Here is a 16,928-nt window from a genome sequence, read left to right on the forward strand (position 1 = left end):
GTTACCCTTGCTTAAGGAGATGGATACAAAAAAAAGAAAAAACACTGCTAAGCCTGGTGTGAAAGAATATATTACTTATGTTTTCTTCTGGTAGTTTTATGGTTTCAGGTACTATATTTAAATCTCTAGTCATTTTAAGTTTATTTGTGTATAAGTTGTAAGAAAGTTGTCCAGTTTCATTCTTTTGCATGTAGCTGTCCAGTTTCCCCAATGCCATTTATTGATAAGACTGTCTATTCTCCATTGTATATCCTTAGCTTTTTTGTTGTTTGATTGATCACATAAGCATAGATTTATCTGGGGGCTTTCTGTTCTGTACCGTTCATGTATGTGTCTGTTTTTTTTATGTCAGTATCATAGAGTTTTGATTACTATAGCTTTATAATATAGTTTGAAAGCAGAGTTTGGTACCTCCAACTTTTTTTTTTCCTCAAAATTGCTATAGCTATTCCAGGCATTTAATGATTCAATTCAAATTTTAGGATTCTTTGTTCTACTTCTGTGAAAAATTCCACTGATATTTTGATAGGGATTGTATTACATCTGTAGATGGCTTTGTGTAGTATGGGCACTTTAACATATTAGTTCTTCCAGTCCAAATGCACATGTTATATCTTTCTGTTTATATGTGTCTTATTCTGCTTATTTCACCAATGTTTTATAGTTTGCAAAGTATAGGTCTTTCACTTCACTGGTTAAATGTAGTCCTAGATATTTTATTCTTTTAAAGGAGGCTATAAATGGAATGGGTACTCTTTCTGCCCCCTTCTGATGCCTATGTCAGAAGTTTTCTCTATTTCCTTTATACTTTAATAGAACTTTATTACACAAAAACTCTGAGTGATCAAGCCTCGTCTCTGGCCCCGGATTAAATTCTTCTCCTCTGGGGGCCAAGAATTCTGGCATCTTTGTGTGGTTCAGCAACAACCTTCATCTTGGGGGCTTGTCCGAGATTCTTAAGGACAAGACGGGAGCTAACAATTCCAGCCTCACTCCTTTGAACTGTATCCTGAAAAACTGGGATAGATTTGATCCCCAGGGCTTAAAGAAGGCACACCTGGTCTTCCTATGTGATACTGCATGGCCACGGTATCCACTGGAGGATGGTGTTGGTAGCCAATTGGCGGGTCTCTTAAGTATAATACTGTTTTACAACTAGACCGGTTCTGTAGAAAACAAGGGAAATGGGCAGAAGTAGCATATGTGTCAAAAAAGGCAATGACACCCTACTCCAGTACTCTTGCCTGGAAAATCACCCGACGGACGAGCTTGGTAAGCTGCAGTCCATGGGGTCGCGGAGAGTCAGACACAACGAGCGACTTCACTTTCACTTTTCACTTTCAAGCATTGGAGAAGGAAATGGCAAGAATCCCAGGGACGGGGGAGCCTAGTGGGCTGCTGTCTATGGAGTCGCACAGAGTTGGACACGACTGAAGCTACTTAGCAGCATAAATGGAACTAAAATTGTTTTTCTCTTTATGACAGTCCATTATTAATGTATAGAAATGCAATAGATTTCTGTACATTTATTTTGTATTCCACAACTTTGCTGAATTTATTTATTAGTTCTAATAGCTCTTTTGGTGGCGTCTTCAGAGTTTTCTATATATAATATCTTGTCCTCTGCAAATGGTGAAAATTTTGCTTCTTCCTTTCCAGTTTGAATGCATTTTGTCTTTTTTTTTAATCTGACCGCTATGGTTATAACTTCTAAAACTATGTTGAATAAAAGTGATGAGTGGGGATTCTTGACTTGTTCCTGTTCTTAGAGGAAAAGTTTTCAACTTTTCATCATTAAGTGTGATGTTAGTTATGGGTTTATCATACATAATTTTTATTATTAATATATTTAGGTATGTTGCCTGTACTATTAAGATAATAATATGATTTTTATCCTTCATTTTCTTAATGTGGTGTATCATGAATGTTGACTAGTGGATATTGAAACAGCCTTGTATCCCTGGACTAAACTCCACTTGAATTTGGTTTGCTAATATTTTGTTGAGGATTTTTACATCTGTGTTCATCAGTGATATTGATCTGTATTTGTGTGTATGTATGTGTATGTGTGTGTGTGTGTGTGATTATTTGTCTAGTTTTTGTAAGTTTTGGTATCAAGGTAATGCTGGCCTTGTAGAATGAATTGGAAAGTGTTCCTTCATCAATTTTGGGGGATATTTTGAATAGATAGATGTTAACTTTTCTCTAAATGTTTGGTAGGATTTACCTGTGAAGCAGTCTGGTCCTGGACTGTTGTTTATTAAGAGTTGCTTTACTACTGATATAATTGCATTACTGGTAATCAGTCTGTTCATATATTTTGTTTTTTCCTGGTTCAGTTTTGGGAGACTGTACATTTCTAGAAATTTATCCATTTATCCATCCATGTCTTCTAGGTTGTCTAATTAGTTGGTATATAATTGTTTGCAGTAATCTTTTATGATACTTGTATTTCTGTGATGTCAGTTGTAAATTTTCATCCTGTGTTTTCATTTTCTTAGTATCTTTTTACATACAAATGTATTTAATTTGATGAAGTCATATTTATTTTTGTTTACTTATACTTTAGGTATCTTATCTAAGAAAATAAGGTTACAAAGCTTATATTTTCTTCTAAGAATTTTATAACTTTAGCTGTTACGTTTAGGTCTGTGATCCACTTTGTATTATATTTTTGTATATGATGTAAAGTGGGATCCAACTTTATCCTTTTGCATGTGGCTATCCAGATATTTCAACACAGTTTTTGGAAAAATTATTCTTTCTGCATTGAATTATCTGTTATTGAAGAGTTATTTCTGAACTCTCAATTCAGTTACCTGACTTATGTGTCTATCCTTATATTGGTTCCACATAATCATGATTTTATAGTGAGGTAGTTTTATAGTAAGTTTTGAAATCAGGAACTGGAGGGAACAAATTTTGCTTTTCTTTTTCAAGATTATTTGCTTATGCTGTGTCCCTTACATTCCTATGTAAATTTCAGGATCAGCTTGTCACATTATATGTACACTTCAGCATCATTGAATCATGATCAAGTTGAGGAATATTGCCGTCTTAATTGTGTCTTCTAATCCACGAATATGACCTTTCCATTTATTTAGGACTTATTAATTTTTTTCAAAGATGTTTTAAATTTTATAATTTTCATTGTGCAGACCTTACACTTCTGTGATTAATTTTGTTCCTAAGAATTTTATTAATTTTTTATGCTTCTGAAAATGGAATTGTACTCTTTTCATTTTCTGCTTATCTATTTATAATGTGCAGAAATATAATTAATTTTTGTATGTTAAAACACATTTATGGAGGCCAGTTCTTTTTTTTTTTTGTACAGATTGCTTTTCTATATGCAGAAGTATATCATTTGCAAATTCAGGTAGTTTTACTTCTTCCTTTAAATATGGATGCTTTTTACTTCGTTTTCTTGCCTAGTTTCCCTGGCTAGAAACTCCAAATCTGTTAAGTAGAAGTGGTAAAAATAGACACCTTCCTCGGAAAATTTTCTTTCAATTTTCATAATTAAATATGTTAGCTATGAATTTTTTTATAGATTCTGTTATCATGTCCTTATATACCTAGTTTGCTTAGTGTTTATATCATAAAAATGTGTTAGATTTTGTTAAATGCTTTTTCTGCATCTATTGAGATACTTACATGGTCTTTGTATATGAGTCTCTTCCTATGATGCAGTCTACTGATTGATTTTCATATATTGAAACAATCTTACATTCCTGGGATAAGTCTCACTTTGTCTTGATGTACAATCCTTTTTATCTGCTTCTGGGATTGTTTTGTTTGTGTTTTGTTGAGCGTTTTGCATCTATATTCATAAGAGATATTGGTCTGTAGTATTTTTTCCTTGATATATCTTCATCTAGTTTTGGCATGAGGGAAATACTGGTCTCATTAAGAAGCATTCTTTTCTATTCTGTGTTTCGGAAGTGTTTTGGAAGGGTTGGTGCTAATTCTTCTCTAAACATTTGGGGCAATTCACCAATGAAGCCTCTAGTCCTGGATTTTTGATCGTGTGAAATTTTTTGATTATTAATTCAACCTATTTACTTGTTTATGGGTCTACATGGATTTCTGTACATGTTCTCCCATCTCCCCATAGTTTGTTTACTGCTAGTTGTTGTTGTTTGTGACTTTTCTGAACTAGCTGTAAAGTCTGTTTTCTTTGTCACATGTGGTCATTAAAGTCTCTATGTGATTAGTTAAGTTTTAAACTTATGACTGGATAATTATTTTCTGAGTTATTTGGAACCAATAATCTCCAGTCTTTGCCAAGGGGCTCTGTGTAATGTGTGACCACCTTCAACAGACAGCTGTTCCTTAACTTTACTTCCTGCTTATGCAGAACCTTGACATCAGTCAGGAGTGAGAGTGTAGGCACTTCTCAGTTATTTCCTAAGTTTGCAACAGCCCTGGATAAACTTGTGGATGTCCATGGCCTCCTAGTTGTTTATGACTCTGTTGGAGCCTTTAAAGCTCTGTGGACATTTCCAAACTTTTCCTTTTAAGCTTTTTTGGGTTGCCCATTGATTGCCTGCTTACCCACCTTCTGTGGAAGTTGCAAAGTTAAACATAGCCTTTAATTGTGTCCAAAAATGCCCCCAAGGAGAAGGCTTTTAGCACTGGGCAAGTGCCGAGTAAAGTCAAATAAAGAGAGACTTGCAAGGGAGGTCTTTCAGAAAAGCAAAGAGTTCAAATAATGATAGTTTTCTGGAAATGAGGCTTAGACAGTTCAGTTCTTCTGGTGGCTTCCAGGCTTTTGCTCCTCACTATGTTTGCATAGGTATTGATTTTCAAGGCCACGATAGGGCTGAAGAGGGGGAATGGAAATACGGCATCTAAAACATACAAAACTCTTCTTCCAAGATTTAGCTTCATTTCTTTAATAAATGCTTCCAGGATTGCTGCAAGCCTTTGGTTAGTTTACAGAGCTCGGAAAAAGTTGATTTTCACAAGTGTTGCCAGTTTTCTCACTACGTTTATAGAAGAGAACATTTTCAGACATCGTTGCTCTGCTGTTTTCACTGATGTCACTCACCCCTCAGGGTCTTCTTTGATAGATGGATTTTTCTCATCATAGTTTATATTTTCCTGTCTCTTTCCCTGGAGAAGGAAATGGCAATCCACTCCAGGACTATTGCCTGGAAAATCCCATGGACAGAGGAGCCTGGTAAGCTACAGTCTATGGGGTCGCAAAGAGTCAGACATGACTGAGCGACTTCACTTTGCATGCTAGTTATTTTTTATTGTGAAAATTGATTTTTATTGTTGGCTACTGGATAGTTTTTATTCCTATATCTGTATGTATATTTTGAACTTTGTTCCAGAGTGTAGTTATTTTGTTTGTAAGCAGTTTGCACTTTTCTTATCTAGCTCTTACAGTTTTTTTATGTGAGACAGGTGTGTTGTGACTCTGGTCTTACATAAAAAAAAAATCCCAAAGCATTGTTTAGGCCTCCCCTGGTGGCTCAGATGGTATAGAATCTGCCTGCAATGCAGGAGACCTAGGTTTGATCCCTGGGTCAGGAAGATCCCCTGGAGGAGGGCATGGCAAACCACTCCAGTATTCTTGCCTGGAGAATCCCATGGACAGAGGAACCTGGCGGGTGAAGTCCATGGGATCACAGAGTCAGACATGACTGAAGTGACTTAGCATGCTTGCACAGCACATTGTTTAGTCTAGGCTTAGCTATTCCCCTCTACTCTGCCACAAGACCCTTTTGAATACGGTACCTATTGCTGCATGTATATAAGGTTTTACAGTCTGAATGAAGGGAACTGACACTGTCTCTGGTCCTGTGTGAGTGCCAGATACAGTGATTCATGAGTTTTTGATCAGTCCAACCTTGGCCTCAGTTGGCCTCACACGTTTACACTAGTCTGAACTCTGCTGTCCCATTGGGGTCCCTTTCCGTTTTTCAAAACCTGGGCACTCTCTCAGTGCAGTAAGCTGGAGGAATTACAGGGTCACTTTGTTTCCATCTCCCAGGGATCACTATCCTTTATTGCCTAATATCCAGTGTCTTAAGAGCTATTGTTTTATATATTTTATCCAGGGGTTTCTGTTGTTTTAGGTTAGAAGGTAACTCTGTTCCTTGTTATTCCTTTCTTCGGGAGTCAGAAATCTATTTGCCCATTTTTGCTCTGGATCTTTCATTTATATCTAAATCACTTACCTATTCTAGTCAATGGTAATATACATCACATTGTGTGTATGAAGATAGATGTATGCTAAACTTATATAGAGTTACAAGTATGTTAAGACTAATAAATGTCCTTTATTTCAGTTAAGAACCATTGATGTTTCATTTTTCCAAATCTGTGCTTATCAGGAGATAACTTTTCATTCAGTTAAGCTATTCTTAAATATCAACAAGAAAAATAAACAAAGGAAAAAAGAACCCAAACGAGCAAAAAACATAGCACTACAAATAGACAGTCAGTCTTGAATCTGGATCCTTTCCATTTACTGGGAAAGTTGCCTAGTGTCTCTGAACCTTTGTTTACCCATCTGTAAATGAAGCTAATAAATAGGATTGTGTGGGGAAACCCTAAGCTGTGAACCCTTAAGTTTAAGGGCATCTTCTTCACCCCTTGTAACACTGTATTTTTCAGTGTGCAGGTAACTGTGGATTTAGTTATCGACAAAGGATTACATATTGCGTTGGGGTCCAATCTACGGAGAAACATAAACTTCATGAACTATGGCCTATAGACTATCGAGTATGCCCTGTGCTGCCTTCCCCTCAGGTTTACAAATGCAATTTTAGGACCTGTTTGCATATGGCCACTTGGAAAGTTGGAAAATGGAGCAAGGTCAGTATGTAATTATGAATTTAAAATCTTATGAGTGAGATTTTCTAGTTGTGGGGTACATGGGTATCTGCATATCTATCTAGATATCAGAGTAGTATCATACCCCAATTTTCTAACAATCACTATGTCAGTTATTTGTACAAATATCTAGTCTCTATGTTTCCTATAACTTGGTTTATAACTAATCTTTCTGTCTCTTCCTCAGAGAGCCTGGCACAGTGGCTTGCATGTTGAGCAGATACTTAAGCAGTATTTTTTAGTTCAGTGAAAAAGAAAATAAATTTAACATATGAGTAATACAGGTTATTTGCACCCTGTTCCATTTTCAATTTAATTGACAGGAAGCAGGTAAATATTGCTATGCAAACTTAATATGTTCAGTTCAGTTCAGTCACTCAGTCGTGTCTAACTCTTCGTGACCCCATGAATTGCAGTACGCCAGGCCTCTCTGTCTATCACCAACTCTGAGAGTTTATTCAGAATCATGTCCATTGAGTCAGTGATGCCATCCAGCCATCTCATCCTCTGTCATCCCCTTCTCCTCTTGCCCCCAATCCCTCCCAGCATCAGGGTCTTTTCCAATGAGTCAACTCTTCACATGAGGTGGCCAAAGTATTGGAGTTTCAGCTTCAGCATCAATTCTTCCAATGAACACCCAGGACTGATCTCCTTCAGAATGGACTGGTTGGATCTCCTAATAGTCCAGGGACTCTCAAAAGTCTTCTCCAGGACCACAGTTCAAAAGCATTAATTCTTCGGTGCTCAGCTTTCTTTATAGTCCAACTCTCACATGACCACTGGAAAAACCTTAGCCTTGACTAGACGGACCTTTGTTGGCAAAGTAATGTCTCTGCTTTTTAATATTATATCTAGGTTGGTCATAACTTTTCTTCCAAGGAGTAAGCATCTTTTAATTTCATGGCTGCAATCAGCATCTGCAGTGATTTTGGAGCCCAAAAATATAAAGTCAGCCACTATTTCCACTGTTTCCCCATCTATTTCCCATGAAGTGATGGGACCAGATGCCATGATCTTTGTTTTCTGAATGTTGAGCTTTAAGCCAGTTTTTTCACTCTCCTCTTTCACTTTCATCAAGAGGCTTTTTAGTTCCTCTTCACTTTCTGCCATAAGAGTGATATCATCTACATATCTGAGGTGATTGATATTTCTCCCAGCAATCTTGATTTCAGCTTGTGTTTCTTCCAGCCCAGCATTTCTTATGATGTACTCTGCATATAAGTTAAATAAGCAGGTTGACATACAGCCTTGACAGACTCCTTTTCCTATTTGGAACCAGTCTGTTGTTCCATGTCCACTTCTAACTGTTGCTTACTGACCTGCATATAGGTTTCTCAAGAGGCAGGTCAGGTCATCTGGTATGCCTGTCTCTTTCAGCATTTTCCACAGTTTATTGTGATCTACACAGTCAAAGTGTTTGGCATAGTCAATAAAGCAGAAATAGATGTTTTTCTGGAACTCTCTTGCTTTTTCCATGGTCCAGCAGATGTTGGCAATTTGATCTCTGGTTCCTCTGCCTTTTCTAAATCCAGCTTGAAGATCTGGAAGTTCATGGTTCACATATTCCTGAAGCCTGGCTTGGAGAATTTTAAACATTACTTTACTAGCGTGTGAGATGAGTACAATTGTGTGGTAGTTTGAGCATTGTTTGGCATTGCCTTTCTTTGGGATTGGAATGAAAACGGACCTTTTCCAGTCCTGCGGCCACTGCTGAGTTTTCCAGATTTGCTGGCATATTGAGTGTAGCACTTTCACAGCATCATCTTTCAGAATTTGAAATAGCTCAACTGGAATGCCATCACCTCCACTAGCTTTGTTCATAGTGATGCTTTCTAAGTCTCACTTGACTTCACATTCCAGGATGTCTGGCTCTAGGTGAGTGATCACACCTTCATGATTATCTGGGTCATGAAGATCTTTTTGTACAATTCTTCTGTTTATTCTTGTCACCTCTTAATATCTTCTGCTTCTGTTAGGTCCATACCATTTCTGTCCTTTATCGAGCCCATCTTTGCATGAAATGTTCCCTTGGTATATCTCATTTTCTTGAAGAGATCTCTAGTCTTTCCCATTCAGTTGTTTTCCTCTATTTCTTTGCATTGATCACCGAGGAAGGCTTTCTTATCTCTCCTTGCTATTCTTTGGAACTCTGCATTCAGATGCTTATATCTTTCCTTTTCTCCTTTGCTTTTCACTTCTCTTCTTTTCACAGCTATTTGTAAGGCCTCCTCAGACAGCCATTTTGCTTTTTTGCATTTCTTTTCCATGGGGATGGTCTTGATCCCTGTCTCCTGTACAGTGTCATGAACCTTCGTCCATAGTTCATCAGGCACTCTATCTATCAGATCTAGTCCCTTAAATCTATTTCTCACTTCCACTGTATAATTTAATTGATAAAAAGCAGGTAAATATTGCTATGAAAACTTAACATGTATCACTGAGTAAAAACTCAGGAGTTTGATTGACCATCATTAAATCATATTTGTCAAGTATTTACAACATACTGCTGAGATAACTATACAAAATGAAGGGAAAAAAGTTAGTAACTGAGGAAGAATAGATTCAGTCTCTTAAGGATTTATCCCATTGTGACTCTTCAGCCTCCTGGCCATTACTGAGCATCAGTTTGTTCCAAAAGGACCTAGTCAGGGAGGAAGAGATGTGTATTTACTGGCCTTATTATCTGTCTTATAGTTCATCTTCCAATTTTACTCTATTCACAGTGCTCTGTGACTTGTGGAGTTGGGATGATGGAGAGAAGAGTGGAATGCACGGCCGATAATGGTCTGTCCAGTGATTTATGTTTAAAGCATTTAAAACCAGATGCTCAAAAGAAATGTTATGTCAGTGACTGTAAGTAAAGACTTCAAAAATCTATTTAGAATCTAAGTGCTCTAAAGAAGTTTTAATTAAAATTTGAAAAAAATATTTAGAGTAGTCATACACTCCACAAAATGAAGGTTTCTTTTTTCAGAGTATAACAATATTGGTATAATTAAGTTAAATTCATGTTGTGTCTGTAATATGTTCATTATTGATAAGTTGTGCTCACTTGTCCTTGAAGGTAAAACATTTACGAGCTGTAAAGAAATACAAGTGAAAAACAACATTACCAAGGATGGTGACTATTACCTTAACATTAAAGGAAGAATAACAAAGGTATTATGTAAACAGTTCTTATTTGATTTTAACACTGACCATTGACTTTGAAACAAGCTTTTCCAGATCTTTGCATTTTCCCTTTAGATCTATTGTGCTGGCATGCACTTGCAGAACCCTAAGGAATATATATCATTGGTCAAAGGTGAAGAAGACAACTTTTCTGAAGTGTATGGTTTTAGGTATGAGCTGTATTTTGCCTTCTCTGTGCATATTTATGGTTCATCAAGAGAATTAGAAGTTCCAGAGTTTGGAGTGGTAGTTGAATAGCTCGCAGCGGGACAAGTAATTTAAGAGCAGGTGAACATATTAGGACATAAGCCAGATGTTGTCCATGCCTGTTCAGTAATCAAACTTTAGGTATTAACATGTACTCACAGAAAGATTGAATAAGAAGGATGCTGTGGGTGAGCAATGGGACAACAGAGGAGGGTAGAATTTAAGACCTGTGTATGTTTTCACAGAAATCAAGTTGATTCCAGTAACAAAAGCTAGGAGAACTACAGCTGAATTATTTTTCTGCAGACTGGTCTTGAATTTCCCATTGATCATTTTGTACGTTAACCTTGAGTGATTTTTCCTTCTTTCACATTTAACTTGTTGACACAAAAAATATTGAAGAGGTTTCTTTTTCCCTCCCACTTTCAAAGCTACTGTTTACATTATGGTCTAATAACTGTACCTAACACCAAAATATTCTAATGTTGTTATAGACTACGAAATCCATATGAATGTCCTTTTAATGGAAGCAGGAGGCATGACTGTGAATGTAAAAATGACTATCTGGCTGCTGGACACACTGTTTTTAGCAAAATAAGAATTGATCTTACTTCCATGCAAATTAAAAGTAAGTACTGAATCTCTAGTAAAATGAGAAACATTTATTTGCTAATGCAAGGTTAACAATATGCTATTTGGTGTATGTGGTATCTGGGGTCTAGCATTGTACAATAATTACTTAAAAATTAAAAAAATATGTTATTAGCTACATTCTTCAATGCAATAATATGGACCTTGGGGGTTCTTAATAAAAATGTGGTAATGATACTGTTGTTACTAAAGATATTGTTGTAATAAAGATATCGCCCTTCTGAGATATAACCCTCTACCCTAAAATTCCAAATTACATTAAAAATAAGGAAATCAATATTTTAAATGTAGTTGTATAAGCTTTCTGCAAAGGTTTAAAGTAGTAATTAACATTAGTTTCAGGTGACAGTTTGTCTAATATTTTCTTATACTTTGTCTCCTTTGATTTTTTTTTACAACCTTATACTAGATAAGGCAGTATTTCATCATACTGTTGCAAGTGATAAAATTAAGATGCACTTACAGAATTAAGTGACTTGCCCCACTTCTTGGAGTTAGTAACTGGCATTGCAGAGATAAAGTCCCTCCCACCCACAATCCCAGATTATGGACCTGCTGCCTTTCTAGGAATCAATTTACAGGACAGTATAGTTTAAGTATGTTCATGAACGCTAACATATCAGACAGTCTACCCTCCTGGATATTACATAGTGACATGAAAGGCAAATAAGTTCATTTCAGAAGCAGAAACTCTAAATAAAAATTAAATCACCAAAGCCTAGCATAGTGCCTAAATCATAAAAAGAAACAAAAAAGTGTTGAGACAGTGAATGCATGAATACATAATCTCTAACTTGCAGTCATATGATGGTGAACTATTATTGTCAGTGATAGTGGCTACCATTTGCTAAACACCCACCGTTACTGTAGTGGGGAAGGATTATACTGCTTTGGATATGATCATAAACAAGCTAGACTCCTGAGTGTAAGCCATCTTCATCTGGTTACTAGTCTATGACCTTGGGCATCTCTCTCTAAGCCTAAATCCCCTCATTTCTAAAGTAAGATGCCTCTCAAGCTTTTTCTTTCTTTTTATGTCTTCTTTCCTTCTTTTATTTATTTATGTTTTGTTTTTGGATAGAATTAAGAGAGAATACTTGCAACATACTTAGTAAATTCCCTGTAGGTAGTAAGTGCTCTATAAATAAAGTTATTATTTAATCATATATGCTGTGTCAGCATTGCTGAGTAAATAATGGACAATTAGGAACTTATTTGCTGTTCATTAACTTTTTATTTTTCATTCATTTATTTAACAAACCTGCCATTTTTCCAGGCATTGGGCTGGGCTCTGAAGATACAATATTAAATGTATACACTTTCCACTTGCTTTCATTGTCCTTCCTCAAACTTGTGTGCCAAAACTCCAGTCTTGATTAAGTTAAACCTTTCACCTGCTCTGCATCTGCAGCATGAGATGTGTGTGTGGCAAATAGTACACAGGCCTCCTGACTGATTTACTTTAAATGCTGACTCCTGAGCTTGCATGGACCCTACTCCATTCCTCCTCCACTCCTTTCAATGTCTAACTCACAGCTTCTTCTCCAGCTTCAAGCTTCTAAAATTTCTAATACCTCCACTCTAGTCCCTTATTGCTGATGATCTTGTTTCCTCTCTCACTGAGAAACTAAGAACAACAAGAATGGAATTTCTGCAAACTACCACTGAAATGGTGCAGGATCCTACGGTTCTTGCCCTTCATGTTCTCAGCCTGCCTTCTGTCTGTAGAGAAACTTTAGCCAAAGAGTAAGTTTAATCAGAGAAGTGAGAAAATGTAGAAACGAAGGAAAACAGTCAAAGGAGACCAATAGTCATTAAGCAAAGTCAAGGATCTTTATTTAGTTCTTCCGCAAGGGCTATAGATAATATTCTGAGCCATATCCTTTGAGCTGTCTTATAGATACTGAAACTCCCACCAGGCTGAAGAAGATAACTACATGATGATCATCGGACTATAGCTGTGACATAAGCTGCCACAATTTTGAGTACTGGCCTCAAAGAAATGGGAAGAAACTGATCCTGGAACTAAAGGCTGTGTGTGTGTGGGCATGATGCTTCAGTTGTGTCTGACTCTTTGTGACCCCATAGACTATAGACTCCTCTGTCTATGGAATTTTCCATGCAAGAATACTGGAGTGGGTTACCATTTCCTCCTTTACGGGATCCTCTCGACCCAGGGATCCAACCCGAGTTTCTTATGTCTCCTGCCTTGGCAGGCAGGTTCTTTACCACTAGCACTACCTGGAAAGCCTGGAACTAAAGACTAACTGTACTTAAAACAATCAGGATGACTCTGATCAGACTACTGCACGACTAATTCCAAGGTGACTCTCAGAGCTGACTGTGCTGTTTTTGCATGTAGCCCCCTCGCTCTGTCTATAAAAGCTTTTGCCCACTGACTGTCAGTGGTGGGGGAACTGGCTTGTGGATAGGAGCCTGCCCAGTCCTCTGGTTGCTGGCCTCTGAAATAAAGCAACCTTTCCTTTTCACCACCCTTGACTCTTTATTGGGGATTCCCTGGTGGCTCAGATGGTAAAGAATCTGCCTGCAATGCAGGAGACCTGGGTTCAATCCCTGGGTCAGGAAGATCCCCTGGGGAAGGAAATGGCAACCCACTCCAATATTCTCGCCTGGAAAATCCCATGGACGGAGGAGCCTGGTTGGCTACAGTTCATGGGGTCACAAAGAGTCAGACATGACTGAGTGACTTCACTTTCTGACTCTTTACTGGCTTTAGAGTGGCAAGGAGTTGGATCCCGCTTTTGGTAACATCACAACTACTAACCCACCTAAACCTTGACCTATAGACTTTGTTTCCTCTCCTGGTTACTGTGGATGAACTGTTCCCACTCCCATCTGAGGCAACCCTCTCTACTTGTGCTCTGGGCTTCTTGCTTTGAACCAACTCCAGAACATTATTTCAGCAAGCTTTCCTTTCTCTCTTATATCACCCGTTTTCCCTCCATTTCTCTAAATCCAATGACAGATTCTTGGTCTTTATTTCACTTGATCCATCAGCAGCATTTGGCTTCCAGGAGTCCACACACTCATCATTTGGTGCCTGTCTTGGTCACTCTTTCTTCCGTTTTTCTCACTGTTTCTCAACTTGGTTCTTTATCTTCTACAACAATGAGTATTGAAGAAATTCAGGACTCCATCATTTCCTTAGAGGGCTCTTTCAACTTACAGAGTTCAAACACCATCTGTTAAATGAGCTCTTTCAACTTACAGAGTTCAAACACCATCTGTTAAATGACAGTCCCAAATGTATAGCTCCAATTTGGACTGCTGCCCTGAATTTCAAGATTCAACTCCCTGCTCAGCATACCTACATCTAACAGGCACCTGGCAATGTATCCACAACTCAACTTTCAATGTTTCTTCACAAAAACTCCTTCTACCCCTAATTTTCACCATTTCAATATATGGCAACTATAATCTTCTAGTTACTCTTGTTGAAATACAGCAACATCTTTAACTCCCCCCTTTCTCTCATACTTGCATGCCATCCATTACCAAGTTCTACAAGCCAGATAGGGACCTTTCATCAGACCCTGATGATGCTGACACCTGATCTTAGGTTCTAGAACTGGGAGAAATAAGTTTCTGTTAAGACACCCAGTCTATGAGTTTGTAAGGGCAGCTTGAACTAAGACACACACCAAGTCCCGCTTTGACATTACCTCATTAGCTCCCACCTTGATAGAAGTCAATATAATTTTTTTCCACCTGAATTATTATACCTATGGAGTGGAATCCCTGTTTACTCTGGTAGCACTCAAGTTCCTTTTCACCTTTGCTCCTACTCCTGACCTAGATTCTCTTCTCAGCAGAGAAGCCAGAGTGATCCATAAAGCAAGCCATGTCATACCTCGCACATGATCTCATTTCATCTTTTTAACAACTCCAACCTTTGCTCAAAACTTTCCAAACATCTCTCATCTAACTCATAAAATAAAAACCTTGCCAATGGCAAGTAAAACTCAACATGACCTTCCCAACCCATTATTTCTCTGCTCCTTGCCTCCACATTCCTCCCATCCATGAACTGCTTCAGACACACCTGTCCCTTTGCTGTTCCTTGAATACATCAAACATCTACCCCATCCCTCCTTAAAGCCTCTGCACTTTCTGTTCTATCTGCCTAGAATGACTGTCCCACAGTTATATGTTGGATTTACCACTTAATATTTTTTGGGTCTCTGCTTAAATATATTTTCCCAATGAATGCATCCTAGACCCTCTCCATGCCTAAACTTCATTTCCCCCTGTCCTTTTCCTGGTTATGTATTTTTCCTATCGCGATAATCACCTGTAACATATGATAGTATCTACTCTGCTACTTACCTCTCTTTCTGGTAGCACTCAGAGTCCATCAGGCCCTGTTTCATTCACTTGTAGTACTTATAATAATGCCCAATACATAATATGTTCTAGAGAAATATTTGATGAATGAGTCAACTTTCTTCAAGAAGCTATCTTGAGGAAATCTGGAAGCCAAATTTGTATTAACCAAAGAGAGAAAATGGAGTTTCAGGAGGCAGAGGCATCTTGAACGCAGCATGGGATGGTGAAGTATCTGGTTCCATCAGAGATTAAGTCATCCAATTTTGCCTAAGCATAAATTGAGTGGACATTGGTAGCAGTTTGTTAAAGAATTTCCCAGAAAGAAGATCATAAATAACAATGTATACTAAACTATAAATTGAATTTATCTTCTTTTTCTTTTGAGTTATGAGGACCTTTGGGGTAAAAGTATAAGCAAAGGAGGAAACAGACTTAGTTGGAGGGAAAACAAATTTTATCCATGAAGATAATTAGAAAGCTAATATTATTAATAATATAATAGTTCAGATGGAAAGTGATGAGGGTCTAAATTGTTAAGGACAAGGTTTAAGACAGAGAGCCTGAGAACCTGAGAGGAATATTAAAGAGGCACACTCTGTGATTTTCTAACAGAAAGAATATGGGGATTTGTGGCATGAAATGTTAATTGTGACATGAAAGGATAATTGCATTTAGCTTGTGACCTGTAATTGTTCAGTCACTCAGTTGTGTCCGACTCTTAGCAACCCCCTGGACTGCAGCATGCCAGACTTTCCTGTCCTTCACTTTCTGGAGCTTGCTCAAGCTCATGTTCACTGAGTTGTTGATGCCATCCAACCATCTTGTCCTCTGTTGTCCCCTTCTCCTCTTGCCTTCAATCTTTCCCAGCATCAGCATCTTTTTCAGTGAGCCAGTTCTTTGCATTAGGTGGCCAAATATTGGAGCCTCAGCATCAGTCCCTCCAATGAATATTCAGGATTTAGTTCTTTTAGGATTGACTAGTTTGATCTCCTTGCAGTCCAAGGAACTCTACAGAGTCTTCTCCAACACCACAGTTCAAAAGCATTAATTCTTCGGCTTTCAGCTTTCTTTGGACAATTTAAGTGAAATTTTGGGGTTATCCAGGTAATGGTGTAGGAGACCATAGCAAAGGATGATTTGGAAATTGTGTCTGTTTGCCTTGCTAACCCATGTGTAAGCAATGGGTAAATGTTCAACAATCAACTCTTAACAACCAGGAAAAAGTTTGATTTGTATTATTTTTCAGTTTATTGACGTATATAGTCCCACCATGACCAATTTTAAGCTACCAACACGAGCTCGTTTTGCATGCAGGTAGGAAAAGACACACCAAACTTGTTCTCATGATTGGGTACAAGCTGACCTGGCACACCACGGAAGGCCTCCTGGGTTTGGAAACTACTCTTAGAGATACGATAAATATTTCCAGAAATGCTACCTTTGGGGATTGCCTCTAGGGGACTGGTGTCATCACTGGGGCATGCAGTGGTCTTGCAGTCTTCTTGGAAAGAATTTGAAACAATGTTAGCAGAGGTGAAAGCCACGGAATGAGTGAACATTAGTTGGAATATTATTTAAGTGGTTTAAGCATCAAAAAGTGATTGGCCCAGCTTATCTTCAGGGTTTCTCCTATTTTTGAGCCAAGATCTCTACTTTTTTGATACTTTATATAGAATCCCCAGCATTTTTGCCAATCGAGAAAT

General features: G+C 37.8%; 1 protein-coding gene across 1 annotated transcript in view; it reads left to right on the forward strand.

The window, feature by feature from the left end:
* ADAMTS20 (ADAM metallopeptidase with thrombospondin type 1 motif 20) overlaps window positions 1-16,928 on the forward strand; it is a 200,556-nt gene that overhangs the window by 157,035 nt on the left and 26,593 nt on the right. The window contains exons 32-36 of the mRNA XM_052640352.1: window positions 6,631-6,831; window positions 9,573-9,702; window positions 9,914-10,008; window positions 10,096-10,190; window positions 10,722-10,855. Coding sequence (XP_052496312.1) covers window positions 6,631-6,831; window positions 9,573-9,702; window positions 9,914-10,008; window positions 10,096-10,190; window positions 10,722-10,855 — 655 coding nt within the window. The remainder of the gene's footprint in view (window positions 1-6,630; window positions 6,832-9,572; window positions 9,703-9,913; window positions 10,009-10,095; window positions 10,191-10,721; window positions 10,856-16,928) is intronic.

The sequence above is a fragment of the Budorcas taxicolor genome, chromosome 5 (genome assembly GCF_023091745.1).
Source record: "Budorcas taxicolor isolate Tak-1 chromosome 5, Takin1.1, whole genome shotgun sequence".
Taxonomy (NCBI): domain Eukaryota; kingdom Metazoa; phylum Chordata; class Mammalia; order Artiodactyla; family Bovidae; genus Budorcas; species Budorcas taxicolor.